Source organism: Lepus europaeus, chromosome 2, assembly GCF_033115175.1.
Source record: "Lepus europaeus isolate LE1 chromosome 2, mLepTim1.pri, whole genome shotgun sequence".
Classification (NCBI taxonomy): Eukaryota; Metazoa; Chordata; class Mammalia; order Lagomorpha; family Leporidae; genus Lepus; species Lepus europaeus.
Window position 1 is genome coordinate 91212574 of NC_084828.1, and position 18186 is coordinate 91230759.

General features: G+C 40.5%; 1 protein-coding gene across 11 annotated transcripts in view; it reads right to left on the reverse strand.

Annotated features, from left to right (window-relative positions):
* The window catches only part of LPP (LIM domain containing preferred translocation partner in lipoma), a 742983-nt gene that overhangs the window by 400070 nt on the left and 324727 nt on the right, over nt 1-18186 (reverse strand). For all 11 annotated transcript variants that reach the window (XM_062210203.1, XM_062210206.1, XM_062210207.1 and 8 more), the window contains one exon: nt 15051-15163. In XM_062210203.1, coding sequence (XP_062066187.1) covers nt 15051-15163 — 113 coding nt within the window. The remainder of the gene's footprint in view (nt 1-15050; nt 15164-18186) is intronic.

Below are 18186 nucleotides of genomic sequence, written 5' to 3' on the forward strand. Positions count from 1 at the left end.
CTGAGCACTCTTTGCTAATGTGCTTCAACCCAATGCCTGGGGACAGGGAAAATATTTTTCTCTTATTTGGCACTTCTGAATTCTCCCCCACAGGGTCAACAGAGCAAACACAATCTACTTCACTTCTCCCTATTTGTAGAAACAGCAAAGACATTTACCACCTCAAACGGGTGCTGTGAGCTTCCATTTATTGGTGTTTAGAAAGTCTTCTAGGTGTTCTGATAAATCAACTGTAAGTTGGCATTACTCACCATGGCACCCTGTTGGAGCTTAATACATATTCAATTAAATAACAATGGCAACAATACAGCATTATACACAAATTAGCATTAATTATAGCACTGTGTCATTCCTTCCCTACTGCCACAATTTTATGTAGGCAGAGCTGTTTACGTCTGGAGACTGTACAGAGTCCCTCTCATTAACAAAGGGCAATATTGCTCATTGGCATCAACATTTCCTACAGGATTCTTCACATCACACTGGTCTGGAAGCTCTGATTTTTCAAAAGGTCCACCTATTTGACAAATATTAGGACTGAAATCAAAAACACCTCCATTTGCCCCCACCAGCAGTGAATGTCAGAATCTGGTAAAGCACCCTGGACTCCTATTTTCCTATACCTCCTCTCTCCAAAGACTAATTCCATCCTCCATGGCCAAGGTCACCACCTCTGTTCTGGTCCTTGACTGCTCAATGGACTCCTGATGTTGACTCTAAGCCATCTTCCCATGGGCATTTCTGATCAGTTTCCACAATAGTAACCTATTTAAATACAAATCAGATTGTTGTGTACAATCTTATTAAAACTGATCTAGCCTTACACTGGAAAGATCCCCTAAATGCCATCATAAGTACCAAAAGAAAACTAATTAGTTTGTTTGAATTGGGGGAATCCTGAGCCTCCTTACCAAAAAGAGATATTCAAGCAGAAGGAATAGTTGAAGCAGAGGGCTACAATGCTAGGTGTTCCTCTACAGTCTGCCTAGTCCAGAGGGTAGTTTCTCCTGGGGGCAGCAGTCTGGTAGGTGGCCACGCCAGAACCTCATCATTTCCTCCTCCATCTCTCTAAGGCACAGGAACACATCTCACTGCACTAGGTTTTGCTGACTCCAGGATCCTGTTCTGCATCAGTTTTTGACATGCATACTTGAGGTTGAGGAATTTGTGCCTAGTGGGTTTGAGGTTTCATCAAGAGAAAAAGAGGGAACTTATTTGATTTCACTGAGTAACTATTTTCACTACAAAAAATTCCCATATTTATTTTCTCCCCTTTTGGAAATGGCACTAAGGAAACACATGCCAGGCTGTCATGAACAGGGACTGTACTTTCCAAACAGTAGCAATGACTAAAAATAGAAAAGTCTGATTTGCTCAAGATGTATATGACTTCCTCTTCCATTTCCATTTCCCACAAGCCTGAGTCAGTGCACAGAAGCTGTACGTGGTGAACTCTTAGCCGGCTTACAACAGTGTCAAAAACATCAAAAACGTGATAAGTGTATGAGTAATGCACACTCCACAGTCCTTTCCCAGAGACTTCCTATTGCCAAGTCAAAGAATGAATCAATCAATCTACAACTATCAACTAAACGGTACTCTGTGTTTACAGCATGAAACAAGCACTATGGCTGATACAGGAGTAAGACTTGTGTTCCAACTTTCAGGAAGTGGCTAAAACACAGATGAACAAAAGGTAATAGAAAGAGGACAGGGTTGGGAGTCCAGAAACCTCATACTATGGCTGGAGCCGTGTCACCTGGAAATGGTGTCGCCTGAATAGTTCACTTAAGAAATTTAGGGACCAGTTTCCTCATCACCAGGAAGACTGAATTAGGACCCTTTTGTATCTGAGGCACTGTGATTTGTGATTTTCAGTGATTTCTACAGGTCACTCCCACTTTATTTGATGATTCTGACTTTATGAAAATAAGGTTTAGTGGCAAGATTGATATATATTAAATAACTACAAACACTACAGAGGGACATGTATTAAGGAACAGGAAAGTCAAGCAGTGTTAACTGATCTACCCATTAACTAATTCATAGTATCCTTCAGAACAAAGTAGACACTGAAGGATGTTCCACATTAATTATCTTAATTAGTCCTCAAAAGAAGATTGTAAAAAACTATTACTAATAAGTGCGTGGAAAGGTGAGAAATGCATTGATAAGAAACAGAGTAGGGCTCCTTTAAAGCACCAGGAGGTCCTGTCTGCACACCAGACTACTCAGTCAAAAGAGTGAGGATGCTGAGGGGCAGGCGCTGTGGCGCAGCAGGTTAACGCCCCTGCCTGCAGTGCCGGCATCCCTTATGGGTGCCGGTTCTAGCCCCCACTGCTCCTTTTCCAATACAGCTCTCTGCTATGGCCTGGAAAAGCAGTGGAAGATGGCCCAAGTCCTTGGGCCCCTGCACCAACATGGGAGACCCGGAGGAAGCTCCTGGCTCCTGGCTTCGGATCCAGGCAGCTCCTGACCTTACGGCCAATCGGGGAGTGAACCATCGGATGGAAGACCTCTCTCTCTCTGCCTCTCCTCTGTGTAACTCTGACTTTTAAATAAACAAATACATCTTTAAAAAAAATAGTGAGGATGCAGAACAGAGCAGGATGAAAATGAGACAGGGTTTCCAGTGACATGTGAGGAAGAAAGTGAGAATTAATTGAGCTAGGTGTTTAAATAGGAAAGATTGGTGATCCATCGAGTGATAAGGATACTCCAGCAGCAAGAAAGACACAAGGAAAACAAGGCACTTGAAGCAGACAATGAGGACAGACACCTTAACAAAGCAAAGATTCTACAAGGAGCATAAAGAGAGTTAAGGTGCACTGTACAGAGTGAGGTAGCTCACGGAGTATTCTGAAAAACCAATCAAGAGAAGACATTTAATATGGCAGGAAGTAAAATGCCATCAGAAGACAAGAACAAGTTTTGAACACCAAGTCATTAGGGATATGCAACTGGAATGTGGAAAAGACAGAATCAAGGCAATCAGTCTACTCTGATGTGGAGAATGAATGAGCTAGAGTGTCAGGCAGGAGAACAAAGAGATTGGAGCAAATCTGAGAGTCATTTTCAAGCCAAAAAGTATTACACTTTGGTGATTAATGTATTCAAAAACTAAAACATATCAACAATGACTATAGAGTTTAGAGTGTGGGTTCTAGAAATTATGGTGGTATTTCACATAGCATATAAACCTTGGAGCAAGATGTCAAATAGAATTTGGGGCATACTGAGTAGACAAGAGGTTTTTACTATGTGACAATCTTTATTTTATAATTTTTATAAGGTAAAAAATATATATACAGATTTAGGAGCATAGAGATACTTCCCAACCTACTCTCCCTCCCACCTTCCCTCCTCCTTCTTTTCTGATTTTTTCTTTTAACTTTTACAATAACATCCTTTCAGTTCATTTTCTAATAAGCTTAATCCTCCACTGAGTAAATAATTCAATAGGAGGAGGAGGAGGAGGAGGAGGAAGGAGGAGGAAGAGGAGGAAGGAGAAGGAGCAGGAGGAAGGAGGAGGGAGGAGGGAGGAGGAGGAGGAGGAGGAGGAGGAGGAGGAGGAGAAACAAAACACTGTTCCTCAACTGTAGATCCTATGGATAAATGATAGTACAATTGCCAAAGGAAAATAGAATGCCAAAAGTCATAACCAGCTCAGTTCATTAGATAAACAAAGATCAAAGTTGATCCCATTAGAGTTGTGACTTTTACTGAGAGAAGACAGAAGGTCAAAGGGAGAACTCTAAGTGGACACCTACATTTAGAGGCAGGATGAAAGGAGGAGGATCTAGCAAAGACGCGAGAAGAGGAATAGTAGCAGTCAGGGCAGAGAAATTGAGACAGTTTTGTTCAGTGAAAAAATCAAAGGAAAAGGAAGAGTTTCTGAAAAGACAGGCAGAACAGAAAGCACTGGAAATACGCATCCCATGGGCAGAATCTACTGTAGTGGTTTTGGAACTCTGGGATTATTAAAAGCTTTCAACCTTAAGGGAGAAGCCTTGAATGGCAAATTGTTGCTAATTTAGGTCCATTTCTGCTCCCAGCATTGGAGCAGGTATCTATCCCACATCTTGCAGCCCCTTGGCAGGCAGCTGTGCATATATTTCTTCAGTAGCTTATGGGTTGCTTCCAGGAACCAGGGTGACAAACAGAGGACCTTGTCTTCTGAACACCTGGGTTCTATGCTCTGATAAATGATTGCTGCTTCTGATCACAAGCATGAAGAGAAAGTAGCAGCTATCATTCTCCCTATACTTTTCACCATGGCTTCAGTGACTTCCAGGGGATATCTGAAAGTTACTACACATGGGCCAAGAGGAAGTGCAGTCTCAAAAATGCTAAAGACCTTCAGTTTATATCTATGGTTAATATGTACAACGACAGGCAGCAACACTACCTTCCCCAAGGAAAAACAAACCCTGAGAAAGGGGAAGAATCTGATCCCCAGAATTATGATATTATTAGATTCAAATGTATACTTAATGTCAAAAAACAAAAGAAACAGAAAAATATGGCTCATTCAAAACAATATCCCAACAGAAACTATCTCTGAGAAAGATTTCACAGTGGATGTGCTTGTCAAAGACTTTACAATTACAGTCTAAAAGATTCCCAAAGGACTAAACACAGGCAAGGAGAAAGTCAAGATAACGATGTATAAGTAAAAGGGAAATATTAATGAAAAGAGAACAAACTGAAAGGGGAAAAAAATTCTAGAAATGAATGGTAAAATACCTGAAATGCAGAATTCAAAGGCAGATTTGAGCCTGCAGAAGGAAGAACCAATGAACTTGAAAAGAAGCCAATATAAACTGTGGACTCTAAGGGCCAAAGAGAAAGAAAGATTGAGGACAACTGGGCAGAGTCTAAGAAACCTGTGGGACACTGGGACACCATCAATCAAACCAGTGTACACATGGTGAGATTCCCAGAAAGACAGGAGAAAGGGAAGGGACTGATAAAATACTGGAAAAGATAATAACCAAAATCTCCCAAAATTTGATTAAAGACATGAATAAAAACACCCAGAAGCACCACAAAGTTCCTTGAACATAAATTCAAAGAAACACTGAGATAACTCACAAGCTGTCAAAAGCCAAAGGAAAAAAGAGGATTTTGAAAGCAGCAGGAGAGAAGACTCATCACATATGGAGCTCTTAGTAAGATTATCAGCAGGTTTCTCATCAGAAACTTTGGGAGGCCAACTGATCTATCCAGAATGCCAAAAGAAAAATTGTCAGCCATGCGTCTGAGGAATCTTAAAAAGTTCGTGGGAAATGCAAATTATGAGAATACAATAATAGATTTCAGAAACATTTTGTTCCAAAATATCTTGTAATTCTATTCTTCCACAAATTTTGTGAAGTATGCTCATATTTGAGTAAAAATTTGGCTGCAGGAAAAATTCTATGGTCAATAAACTCATTTTCAAATATATTAGGAAATATTGTATCCATATATCCTTCCCATAAAATTACTTGATGAAATTTTGTAGAAGAAAACATAAGAGCAGAAAAAGAATCAGGATTATGAATACAAGAAAAATAAATAGCAATAAAAATAGTATAATAGGCAAGTAAAAAATAGCTTTTTAAGAAAAGCTTACTAATTCGAAAGCAGAGTGACAGAAAAAGAGGTAGACATGGAGACAAAGAGATCCTCATTCTGCTGGTTCACTCTCCAAATGGCTACAACAGGCCTGAGCCAGGAGCTAGAACTCCATCTGTATCTCCCATACAGGTAGCAGGAGCCCAAGTACTTGGGCTATATTCCACTGTTCTTCCAGGCACTAAGGAGCAGATCAGAAAGTGGGGCAGCCAGGACTTGAACCAGTGCTAATAAGGGATGCCAGAATTATGGGTGGCTGCTTAACCCCCTATGCCACAATGCCAGCTCTCAAAAATTATAGTTTAACTATCATTGTGGTTGTGCAATTTAGTGCAATAAATGATTTTTGAAGAGAAGCATTATCAGGTTAAAATATTACAACATAATCTACAAATTGTTTTAATAACATGGGATAAAGCAGGGACAAGAGGAATGTTCAAGCTTCATTTGGTACATATATTGGGGGCGAGAGTATACATACAGATCATAATATTTCCTTGCTAAAGAAACGTAACTGAGGGGTTGGCATTGTGGTGTAGAGGGTAAAGCCACCACCTGTAGCGCTGGCATCCCATATGAGTGCAGGTTCAAGTCCCGGATGCTCCACTTCTGATCCAGCTCTTTGCTGTGGCCTGGGAAAGCAGTAGAAGATAACCCAAGTCCTTGGACCCCTGCACCTACCTAGGAGACCTGGAAGAAGCTCCTGGCTCCTGGCTTCAGATTGGCACAGCTCTGGCCATTGTGGCTATCTGGGGAGTAAACCAGCGGATGAAAGACCTCTCTCTCTGCCTCTGCCTCTCTGTAACTCTTTCAAATAAATAAATAAAAAATCTCTTAAAAAAGAAATATAACTGAAAATATTTCATTTATATTGATTATTATATATTGCTTTTTATAAATTGAAAATATTAGTAGTTTTTATAAGTATTTTTAAAAGAAATAAATGTCACTTTTTTTAAGAGACTGAGAAAGAGACAGCTCCCATCCATTGGTTCACTTTCTAAATGGCTGCAATCCTGGCTAAAGATAGACCCAAGAACTCAATCTGGATCTCCCAGCTAGGTGGCAGGAATCCAACCCTTTGTACCACAACTGCTGCCTCCTAGGGTCTGTCTTAGCACCAACCAGCAGTCAGGATCCAGATCTGGGAATTGAACCCAGGCACTCTTATGTGGGACACAGGTATTTTAAATGGCAGCTTAAGTGCTAGGCTGCATGCGTTCCCGTAAATTTTAGCTTTGAAATAACCACTAAGATTCCTGATGGGAGAGGCAAAATGGAATAAAAACTTTCACTGACTCAGCAAGAACCAACTGCAATTTCACTTAATCTAGGACAAAGGGGATTTTCTGTAATATAAAGGTGCTATAAATTGCTCCTTATACAGCAACTCGGGAGCTAATACAAAGTTAAACTCATTGGTGCACCTACATACAGCAGAATGGACCACAGTCAATTTCCCTATAAGACCCTTCTTGTCCAGCAATTAACCTACCTTTCATTGTAGACAGCATGAGTACAACCTTGATCATTTCAAGGTAATTGTTTTGATAAGGGTGATTGTGTGTTTGTGTGTGTGTGTGTGTGTGTACTTATGCCACTCACAATCTCAGGAAAAGGTTTGTCTCCTGAGAAGATGAGAAACAGTGGCATTATAAGAAAGGTTCAAAATGCTGAATGAAACATTGGAAAACTCCCTGTGGTCTCTTGGTCTGTTACTGTAAAAGATGTTTATACAAATCCAGACACCAAAAATGTCCCTCTCTTTCCATCTGAACACCAAATCAGAGGATGATTCAGAGCAAAAGACAAGCAGGACAACTTTGGCATTCACTTCTATAAAGTCACAGTGACCAGAGCCAGTGCCACATCTAAGAACCTGCACTGACCTACACATGCGAGCCATACAAGTAGGAGACAACCGCAAGGCAAGCTGCCCCCGCTCCTGCTACTGTTCCTGCCAGGGTCACAAACAACCTACAAATCAACTAGGGCTTGCTGACCCAAAGGGAACAAGGCAGAGAGCCAGGAAGAAATAAGCCTCTCAATCACTCCTTTGGTATGTTTTCATGGATCAAGATTTGCTGGTCTCCTCATTGTCCAGAAATGACAAGCACCTCAGAGTGGATTGAAGCTGCGCTGACCACTCTGTTTCTGCTCTGGCAGCACTGCCTGCTACCTGCACTCCCAGGCTCTGTAGACTCGATTTTCTTCCCCATTCAGCCTCCTCCCTTCCTTGTGACACTTACAGGCGGCAGAAGAATGCCCACCTTGGTAAGATTTCTTCATACTGTACAAGCGCAATTCGCCAGTCTATTTTTGTGAGTTCACAAATACACGTGGCCATGGGCCTTGAGTTCTTTGTGTCTGCGAGTAACATCCAGCCATTCCGTATCTATGGCCATGACTGTGACAGTACTCGACAGAATTCACAAGACACAAACCCAGTGAAAGGGTGGCTAAAACATCAACAAATACATAAAATGCACAAGTGGAAAGATGATTATAAGTCACCGTGCACTGCCCACAGACACTGACACGTTTTCACAAGAGTAGGACAGAGTTTGCTTTGCAGTTTTAGAAGGCTGATTTTTAAAGCAAATAATTTGAGATTTCTCCTCTTCTTCCTCTTTTCTAGTAATTCTAGGCATGGCTATGTTGTTGTTTTCAGTCTCTTCTTAGAAAAGTCACGTCTTTTGGCAGATTTGCTCATCAGCTGTTGGAGGCACACAGAAGTTCTCTTCCTCACTTTTGGTCTGACCATTTGTTTGATTGTGCCTCATTTTCTTAAAGGGTAGGGAGAAAACCAGAGGAAATCATAGACGATCCAATTTCAGTTCAGTAACAAGAAGAGGGACTGACATTGCAGCACACAAGGTTAAGGCACTGCTTGCCACAGCAGCATCTGATTCTGATCCAGGTTCCTGCTGATGTTCCTGGGAAGGCAGAGGAAGAGGGCCCAAGTGCCTGGGAAAGATGAGGATGGAGCTCTTGGCTGTTGGCTTTGACCTCACCCATATCTGGCTGTTGCAGCCATTTTGTGGAGAGAATCAGGGGACAAAAGATTTTGATCTTTGTCTTCCACCCTCCTTCCCTCTCTCTCCCTGATGCTCTGTATTTCAAACAAATAAATCTTTGAAAAAAATACAAAGGTGACATTCTTAACATTTGGAGTAACCAATCATGGACAAAAACAGACTGCTTTCTAAGATGGAGGGACTGGAATTACCCTAGCAAACATGGCCATTTTGCCTGAATGAACACAAAAGGAGAGATAAAAACCAAAAGTATCCAACCACTGGATAGTTGGCAACTAAAAGCAAGCCACAGGACTGGACCACAATGAGAGAGGAGAGTTAGGAATCACTAACTGGAGGACATGAAGAAAAGTCAAGCAAAAATATCAGAACAAGAGTAGGTAAAATATTGGGTGCATCAGCTTAAAGTCACAATTTCTTTTCTTTTCTTTTCTTTTCTTTTCTTTTCTTTTCTTTTCTTTTGACAGGCAGAGTGGATAGTGAGAGAGAGAGAGAGACAAAGAGAAAGTAAAGTCACAATTTATTAGCAGACATGTCCCTCAGATGTTGGAGAAATCCACCAGACACTCCGGAATTGTCTGCATGGAGACTCCTGTGCTTACAATATGTTTTGCTTTATCATATATTAATAGCACCACTTGGTATCCAACAACCATTATCTTGGATTTTAAATAACACATCTGCAAAAAGCTGTCCATAGTTTTAGAACATCTGGAATACAAGGCTGTTTCACGCTTATCTTGTGCTTTCCTTCCTGTTTTTTCTTTAATATTTATTTATTTATTTGAAAGGCAGAGAGGCAGAGAAGCAGAGAGGGAGAGTGGGACAGAGAGAGAGTGGGAGAGTGGGAGACTGGGACAGAGGGAGAGTGGGACAGAGGGAGAGAGGGAGAGGAGAGAGGTCCTTCATGCATTGGTTCACTCCCCAAATGGCTGCAACAGCTGGAGGTGGGCCAATCTGAAGCCAGGAGAAGCCAGAAGCTACTTTCAGGGCTCCCAGGTGGGTGCAGGGGCCCAAGGACTTGGGCCATCCTCCATTGCTTTCCCAGGCCATAGCAGAGAGCTGGATCAGAAATGGAGCTGTCAGGACTCAAACCAGCGCCCATATGGGATGCTGGCACTGCAAGCAGTGGCTTTACCTGCTATGCCACAGCACTGGCTCTTCCTTCCTGTTTTAGTTCTTTTTTTTTTTAAGATTTATTTATTTACAAGTCAGCATTACATAGAGGGAAAGACTGACAGAAAGAGACAGAGAGGAGATATCCTCTATCTGCTGGTTCACTCCACCGATGGCCAAAATGGCCAGAGCTGGGCCAGGCTCAATCCAGGAGCTTCACTCAGGTCTCCCATGTGGGTGGCAGGGGACCAAACAGTTGGGCCAACTTCTGCTGCTTTTCCTGGGTAGTTAGAAGGGAGCTGGATCAGAGGTGGAATGGCTGGGACACAAACCGGAAACCAAAAAGGATGCTGGTTGTTGGAGGTGGCATACCTACTACTCCACAACGCCGGTGCCCCATTTCAATTCTTAGTACTTTATTATGGAAAAATCCTCACCCCATATGAAAATTCCGATCCTATTCAGACATTAAAGTTAAGATCAATTGAAATTGTTTCCTAGGCCCTTTCTTGCCCATGTCCTGGCACATTAATCTATCTCTCTCCTCTTCCACTACCATAGGACCTAGGTTGTGCTTTTGATCACAGCATGCTGACTGTGGCATAATTTATCATGAGACATCTGAATTTTAAAACTGTGTATTCAGATAATCACAATTTTGATTCTGAGTACTGTATTTGATCCCTCTCCTTACCCCTTGGCATTGTCTCGCCTACAATAGTCAACAATAAACATTTTACCTAATTGAAAAAAAGTAATAAAATTCAAGCAGAAAGAGATTTCAACGCTTGATCTCTAATTCCCATGCAAACCTGAAATTTTGTGGGGATTCTCCCCCTCTATAACTAATCTAAGAAATACTTTATAGGCTGACTGAAAATGGAATGTTCCCAACTGTGACATCAGATCAGAACAAAGCTAACCAACAGTCCCCAGGGTGAGACTCAGGGCACAAGACCTATGCCAATCCTCAGGCTAGAATTCTTAGCACATTTGTCTACTGATAGATGGCATCCAATGTATACTAAATGAATGGAGAATAAATGAATGAGTGAAGTGCCTGCCATAGGGTCACTACAAACTTCATAGGCACTGAAGTTACATTGATTTGGGCAAAACAAACCAAATCCTTCACTCCCCTCAAAGATGCATCTTTTCCCATAAGAATTCTTAAATAACAATTACTGACATTACATACTTACCTGTTGTTTGCAAAGAAAAAAGTTTATAGCACATAGCAAAGATTCAGAGACTGAAGCAAAGCCCCAGTAGAATCGTGTGCTTCCATACTAAAGAATACAATCCCCTTACTCCAAATCATCAAATCTCAGTCTCAAAGAGACATAGGGTAAAGCTACGTGTTTGGGACATCTGATACAGTGGTGATCCATGGGGCGAAGATCAAGGCAGAAGCACAGATTTCTCAGACTTGAACAGCTCTGCCAGAAAACAGCATCCTTGGGTCTCAGTTTACCCATGTCCAAAAACAGGGTACTCATTCATTCAAGTACTTGAAGGGCTCATAAGTAGAAGCTTGGCGCCAAGGTTGAGTTAAAGGATCTCCAAGTTCCTTTTCAGCTTTGAAAAACTTAGAACTCTCATAGTCACACTTAGTAGACATTCTCTTGGCTCTAATCTAAAAAATTTGGCTGGAAACATAAACAGATTTCTACATAAAAACACACATTTACCAGCTATAATTTGGACTTGGCAACATTAGGTTTTACCAAAGCTGAGAGGAAAGAGTACAACATTTTTCTTTGGAGATCATATTACTTTAGGCTGCATCATAACTCATACCCCAAGGTGGGACAAATACAGCCAGAGCAGGGCCAAGCCATCAGCACATCTAGGTCCCCAATACACAAGCAAAGGACATGTCCATTTTTGTTTGAACTTGCCAACGATCTTCCATATGAAGAGTCTCAAAAATAACCTGCCTCTCCCTACCAGATTTGTCCTTCTCTGTTTGGCAAACTGTATTTTATTTTTTATCCCCCTCCCTTCTGTTTTACAGAGGACATAAGCCAACATGGCAACAAGCTTTCTGTTTATTTCCTTCCTCTTCAAAAACAAAGCCAGGGCTGGAGTACATTTACCAGAACAAGGCCCCTACAGAAGACGCTCTTTTGTCAATTGATGGAAGCCACACGAGCAAGGGAGGGATGCCCAGCCTCACCACTTTGGCTCAGCAGCCCCCGGGAAGTCCTCACCAGGGTAATCAGGCAAGAGAAAAAACGAGGGGGCATTGCAATGGGAGAGATAGAAAGTCAAATGATCTCTGCTTGCAGATGACGTGGTGATATATATGTAAAATTCTAAAGACTCCATAAAAAACTATTAGGATCAATGAACACATTCAGTAAAGTTGCAAGATACAAAGCTGTATAAAAATCAGAACCATTTCACATGCCAGGAACAAACGACCAGGGAAAAGAAATCAGAACATAATGCCTTAGACAGTAGTTACCAATAAAATGAAATAATCTAGGAATAAACGTAACCACTGAGGTAAAAGATTTGACAATGAAAACTAGAAAACTTTAACGAGAATGAAAACTAGAAAATACTTAGGAAAGAAATTGAAGAGAAATCAAACACATCTTGTGTTCTTGATGATTTTTAAAAAAATTAAACCCTTTAGCAAAGACCTCATTATTGTCCTCATTATTATTTTTATCCATTTATATTTCGTTTAACTATAAGAAATTGGTATATTTGCCTTCTTTTTAGTTATGAGGAAACTGGGACTGAGTGTAACTGGCTCAATAGCACTCAACTAGAAAAAGTTGTTCAAATAGTTTTCAAGCACGAGCCTTCTATGACTAGGTAAAACAACTCTAGAACTAACGATTTAAAATGCAACAGAACACTTTCTCTAACAATCTAAGAGAGAAAAGAGCATTAGTGAATGTCTAAATTGTGCACATTAAACAATATATAACCAACAACCCCCAACAAAATAAAAGCAAAGGTATATAAAAAGCAAAATATAACTGTATTTAAATATTTTTAATGGAAAAATAAGTAGAAAAATCAATCATTGTTATATTTTTCAAGGGCTTTATCTATTGGAAAATTTATTTTATCACAGAAAATAAATACAAATTGTATGACTCTTTTCCAAAATTAGAATCTGATCTTTAATTGTGGTAGCTTACAGTAAAATAAAATGCAGAAAGTGTGTTATATATAAATGTCTTTAGACACAAAATTTTTAGTAGTTTTTAATGATCTAGACACAAACTAATGGGAACTTAATAGTTACAAATTTCAAGCTACCAATACAAAGTTTCTTTTATTTTTTAACATTTACTACATGAAAATAAACTTCCCATGAAATCTACATGGCTCATTCCTTCCTTTTCTTCTCCAAGTCTTTAAGTGTCACCTTCTCAGTGAGACCTCACTGACCACAACCTTGTGAGGTATCTATCACCCTCTCCCTGTTCTCCCTACCCAGTATATCCCTCCCATTCTAACACTTTGAAATGTCCCTACTTCACTTCCACTAGTTCCAATTACTGGCAGGTTCAATAGGGCAGAACCATATGTCCTCTTAGTGATAGAATCCCTAGTGCTTGAACAATGGGCAAGAACACAGAAGATGTGTGATTGCATGCATGAATGATTTCTCTAACTCTTCCAGCTTGAAATTTAAAAGAAATAAATCCAGAAAATGGCTTGAACCACGTAAGGAATTATTTTGTATTGCTTTTTCTGCTTTTGCACTTCTTATATGGATGCTTTAAAAAGTTCATGGAAAAAGAATTTATAAGATGTATGGTTGGGTGTCAAAAAACTTTGAAATCCATGCATAATTTTTTCATAAGTCACATTTTTCATGAAACTTTGCTAGACAACTTTACAAGTATTGTGGGAATTTTAAAAATTATAAACATAGACTGGATAATAGAATAAATATCCATGCACCCCCTAGTTATCAAGTTATAACTAATCTTTGCTGTCTATGTTCTCTCTGGCATTAGCTTCCTACACTTTTTTTTTTTTTTTTGACAGGTAGAGTTACAGACAGTAAGAGAGAGACAGAGAGAAAGGTCTTCATTCCGTTGGTTCACTCCCCGAATGGCCGCTATGGCCGGTGCTGCGCCGATCAGAAGTCAGGAGCCAGGCGCTTCTTCCTGGTCTCCCATGTGGGTGCAAGGGCCCAAGCACCTGGGCCATCCTCCACTGCCCTCCCGGGTCACAGCAGAGAGCTAGACTGGAAGAGAGCAACCAGGACTAGAACCCAGAGCCCATATGGGAAGCCGGTGACGTAGGCAGAGAATTAACCAAGTGAGCCCTGGCGCCGGCCCCGAGCTTCCTCCACTTGTTATTGTGAAGCCGATACCAGACACAATTGCATTTCACCTTTCATTCTTTGTTTCTTCACTATCTATCTGAGGAGGAGAACGTCCAGATCACAGGCCATATAAGGCCCATGAAATCCTTTGGTCCAGCCCTGCCAAAGCAACCAAAGGTGGGATTTGAAATGCAATAAATCTATGGTAGGCCACTTTTTAAGTTGATGATTTTGTATAGCTCACGAATGATGTTATGAATATCCAAATGGCCTTTGGCAGAAAAAATGGCTTTCTATCCCATCAACACTATCATATCTAAAAGTATAACAATAATTTGGTGACTATTAGTTTTGCTTCCTGACATGACCCTAGCTGAAAACAGCTGCTAGGCAGCACCTAAGACCTGAAGATGAATGTCCCCTCTGACTCCAACCCTGAGTTCCACTGCAGCCAACCACCCCTCGAATATAGGAATTTTACGTAATTGACACATATCTATAATATGTATCCTTGAAATTACTCCGAAGAGAAAACCCTAAGGATTTTTGCTGTTGCTACTAAAATGTTGCTGACCAATTAGGTGAGATCCATAGTGACCAATCAGAGCCTTAGAAGGTCAGCATCACTTATTTAAAATGTAATAATTATAGATAGAGAATAAAAGGCAAAGAATAAAAATAGACAATGTTTCCCCAGGAAAAGAAAATGTGGGCTTCTCATGTGGCATTCCTAAAAAATTTCCTTTGAGTTCTGAAATGAAATTATAGGAAAAGCATTTCCAGGGCTGCAGAAAGTAAGCCAGCAGAACGTGGGGAAGCTTGAGCTGGGCTATTTGTATTAACGTGCCTTAGTTCTTTGTAAGTTGTAAGGTTCGCTATAGGCTCTGGATACATGTCTATCCCACAAAAACAATCAGTGAATTCATGATCACGGTAGCATAACCTGTCAACATGACCTCAACTACAGTTCATACCTGCATCTTAAAGGTGCCTTCGTCAATGGCTGGCGGAGGAGGGAAGTTTCCGGAGCCAGATGGAAGTGTACCAGGATCATCTAGGGGTGGAGGTGGTGGTGGAAGAAAGTCTCCTACAAAAGGAAATGCACGCATGAGATTAATAGGGATGCAATTTTAAGATCCTCTTAAAAAGATGTCTTTTTTGGCATCTTACCCTTTTGTAACTGGCTTTCACACATACTTGCTTGCCTTTTGTAGCAATTATTCCCTTAGTTTTACTCAGTTTAATGAGTACCCTTAGGTTTCAGAAGAGGACCAGATTTGCTGTGCAGAACTGGCATAACAGCTAGTCTCCAGGGGTCTAGTACATTTAGGAAGAGCAGAGAAGGGGAAGGGATGAAGTAATTATACAAGACGTGGTGCTTGCAATCAATACACTTTTAGTCAGGTAGAAGGGGCAAAATGAGTACACAAATAAAGATAAGACAAGATGCAATTTATGAAGAAATACAACCATACATTTGGGAATAAAGTTAAATTTGGTGCAAAGGTAGAGAAACAAGGCAGATTTCACTGGCCTATAGAGTTGCCCTTAAACATGATGTTGAGGGCAAGTCCACTCCAAATAGAAAGAGAACCATATAGGCACAGTCATAGAAGTGAAAAAAATCCAGAGCATAGAGAATAAAGAACAAGGCATAATATGGCAAAGATATGGGAATATAAAATAATACTAGCAGATTATAAAAATTAGAGAAGTGAAGAAATTAAGCTTTGCAGAGCATTGCACATTTAGCAAAGGGTTTGAATGCATGCAGTAGGGATTAGGATTTCCAAGAAAGGAATATCTGGCTAAAATATGATTTGCTAAAGACTAATCTAAAAAGATGTCCATATAATGAGGAGAAACTGAAATAAACAACTTTCAAGTTAGAAATTATATATTATTGCAGCAAGAAGCAAAGAAGTTTGGCATTGCAAGAAATCCTAACATCTCTAACAAGAACAGCACATTGAAGTTAGTTAGAAAAGAGTCAAATCTAATCTCTCAAATCTTTGATACATACACACACACATACACACACACACTAGGCTCATAAGCTGTATGGTTCATGGAATAGAATTCTTTGAAGCAATCTTTGCAAGAATCACCATGTTCCTAAAGTTGTGTTTATGAAATGCATGAAGTTTGTATTCCTTAAATAAAATGTTTCTGGGGAAAAATTATACTTTCTTTTGGTTTTGGTGTTAAATATTGTGGAATTTTGGTGAAATTAATAAAATTATTATAACATAAAAAAAAGAAAAATTCTGCTGGAAAACCCACAACTCATTTTTAAACATGTTCTGCTCATCATTTTCCTTGTATGTTTTGGGGAAGTGTTCTCCATTTATGGGTAAGTGGCTGTTCCTTGCATTCCAGCCATCTAACACACAGCAGGCGTGCAGTAGCCTCCACCATTAAATGAGTTGCTTTTGGATAGTATCAAAACATTCTACCAGGTTTCTAAAATGAAGTGTCTACGAATGGAAGTCTGGACACAGTGATAGCCTTAAGCAATTAGGATCAGAATAGTAACAAAAAGCCATCATGGCTAGCCCACAGCAAAAATCAGATGACCAGGCAGTCATGCACACTCCCTCTAAGGCATTCTGTTTCTGGGACTCTGTATCCACTGGAAAATATGCTAAGATTTTTTTTCTTCATTTTTAAAAATTTTAATAAAGTTGAATTTTAGATTTTAATTAAAAAATATATTTCTTAATTTGAGAGACAGAGAGCTTCCATCTGCTGGTTCACTTGCCAAATGGTCACAATACCCAGGGCTGGGCAAGGCCAAATGCCAGGACTTGGTAACTCAACCTGGGTTCCCCAGGTGGGTGGTGATAGACACAGTACTTGACCATTATCTGCTGTTACCCAGGGTAGGTATTAGCAGAAAGCTTGTTCCACAGCAGAGTAGTGGGGACTCAAACCAGGCCCTCTGAAACGGAAGGGAATAGCTAAGTTGTGATTTAACCACTTCATGACATCCACTCCTGAGCTCTCACTCATATAACAACCCTCTACCAGACAAATGGTTTTCAAACTAGAGCATTCAAAAGGATCTCTGGAAGGATTACAGACTGCTTGGTCCTACTCCTAGAGATTCTGATTCAGTAAGCCTAGGGAGAGGCCCAGTAATCTGTATTTCTAATGAGACCCCAGATGATTCTGATGCTATTGGGTCTGAGACCATACATGAGAAGGACTGCATTAAGCAAAGTCTCACAATTATTCACATTTTAGACTTACGGGATGAGAAAGGTTCGATAATTTACATTACCTAGTGTAGAAAACTTTCTGCTTTTCTTACATTTCTGAGTGTACAAATTGGGAGACATACTTTGTCCTCCTTATTAGGATTGCAAGTCCCATAACCATTATTAACTCCAGTGTGTCTAAGCATAGGCTATACACTAGAATCACCAAGGAAGTTTGTACAAAAATGGTAATGCTAAGACTACACCCCACACCAATTCATTCAGAATCTTGCAAGTGAGGGAACAGGTATGAGGAGGAGGGTAAGGTGCCAATAGTCCTTTAAAATCCAGATTAGTCTTATGTGCAACCAGGATTGAGAAACTTGCTTAGTTTTCACATGGACACATTCCCTATGGAAAAAATATTGAATATTACTAAGTAAAAAGAACTGTCCACCAAGTTCTTTTCTGCCTTTAGAAGGCATAATATGTGAGAAGAAGGAGCACAATGAGATCATAAGTGATGCAACAGAGGAAGTCTACATTGCTGAAGACATGACTACCGAATTTTTAGGTTCAAATGTTCTATCAGGACTTCTGTCTTCTTTACACTCACTTTAAAAGAGAATCATTGAGAGGCTGGTGCCATGGCCAGTAGGTTAATCCTCTTCCTGCGGCACTGGCATCCCATATGGGCGCCGGTTCTAGTCCCGGCTGCTCCACTTCTGACCCAGCTCTTTGCTGTGGCCTGGGAAAGCAGTAGAAGATGGCCCAAGAGTTTAGGCCCCTGCACCTGCATGAGAGACCCGGGGGAAGTCCTGGCTCCTGGCTTCAGATGGGTGCAGCTCTGGCTGTTGCGGCCATCTGGGGAATGAACCAACAAAAGGAAGACCTTTCTCTCTGTCTCTCC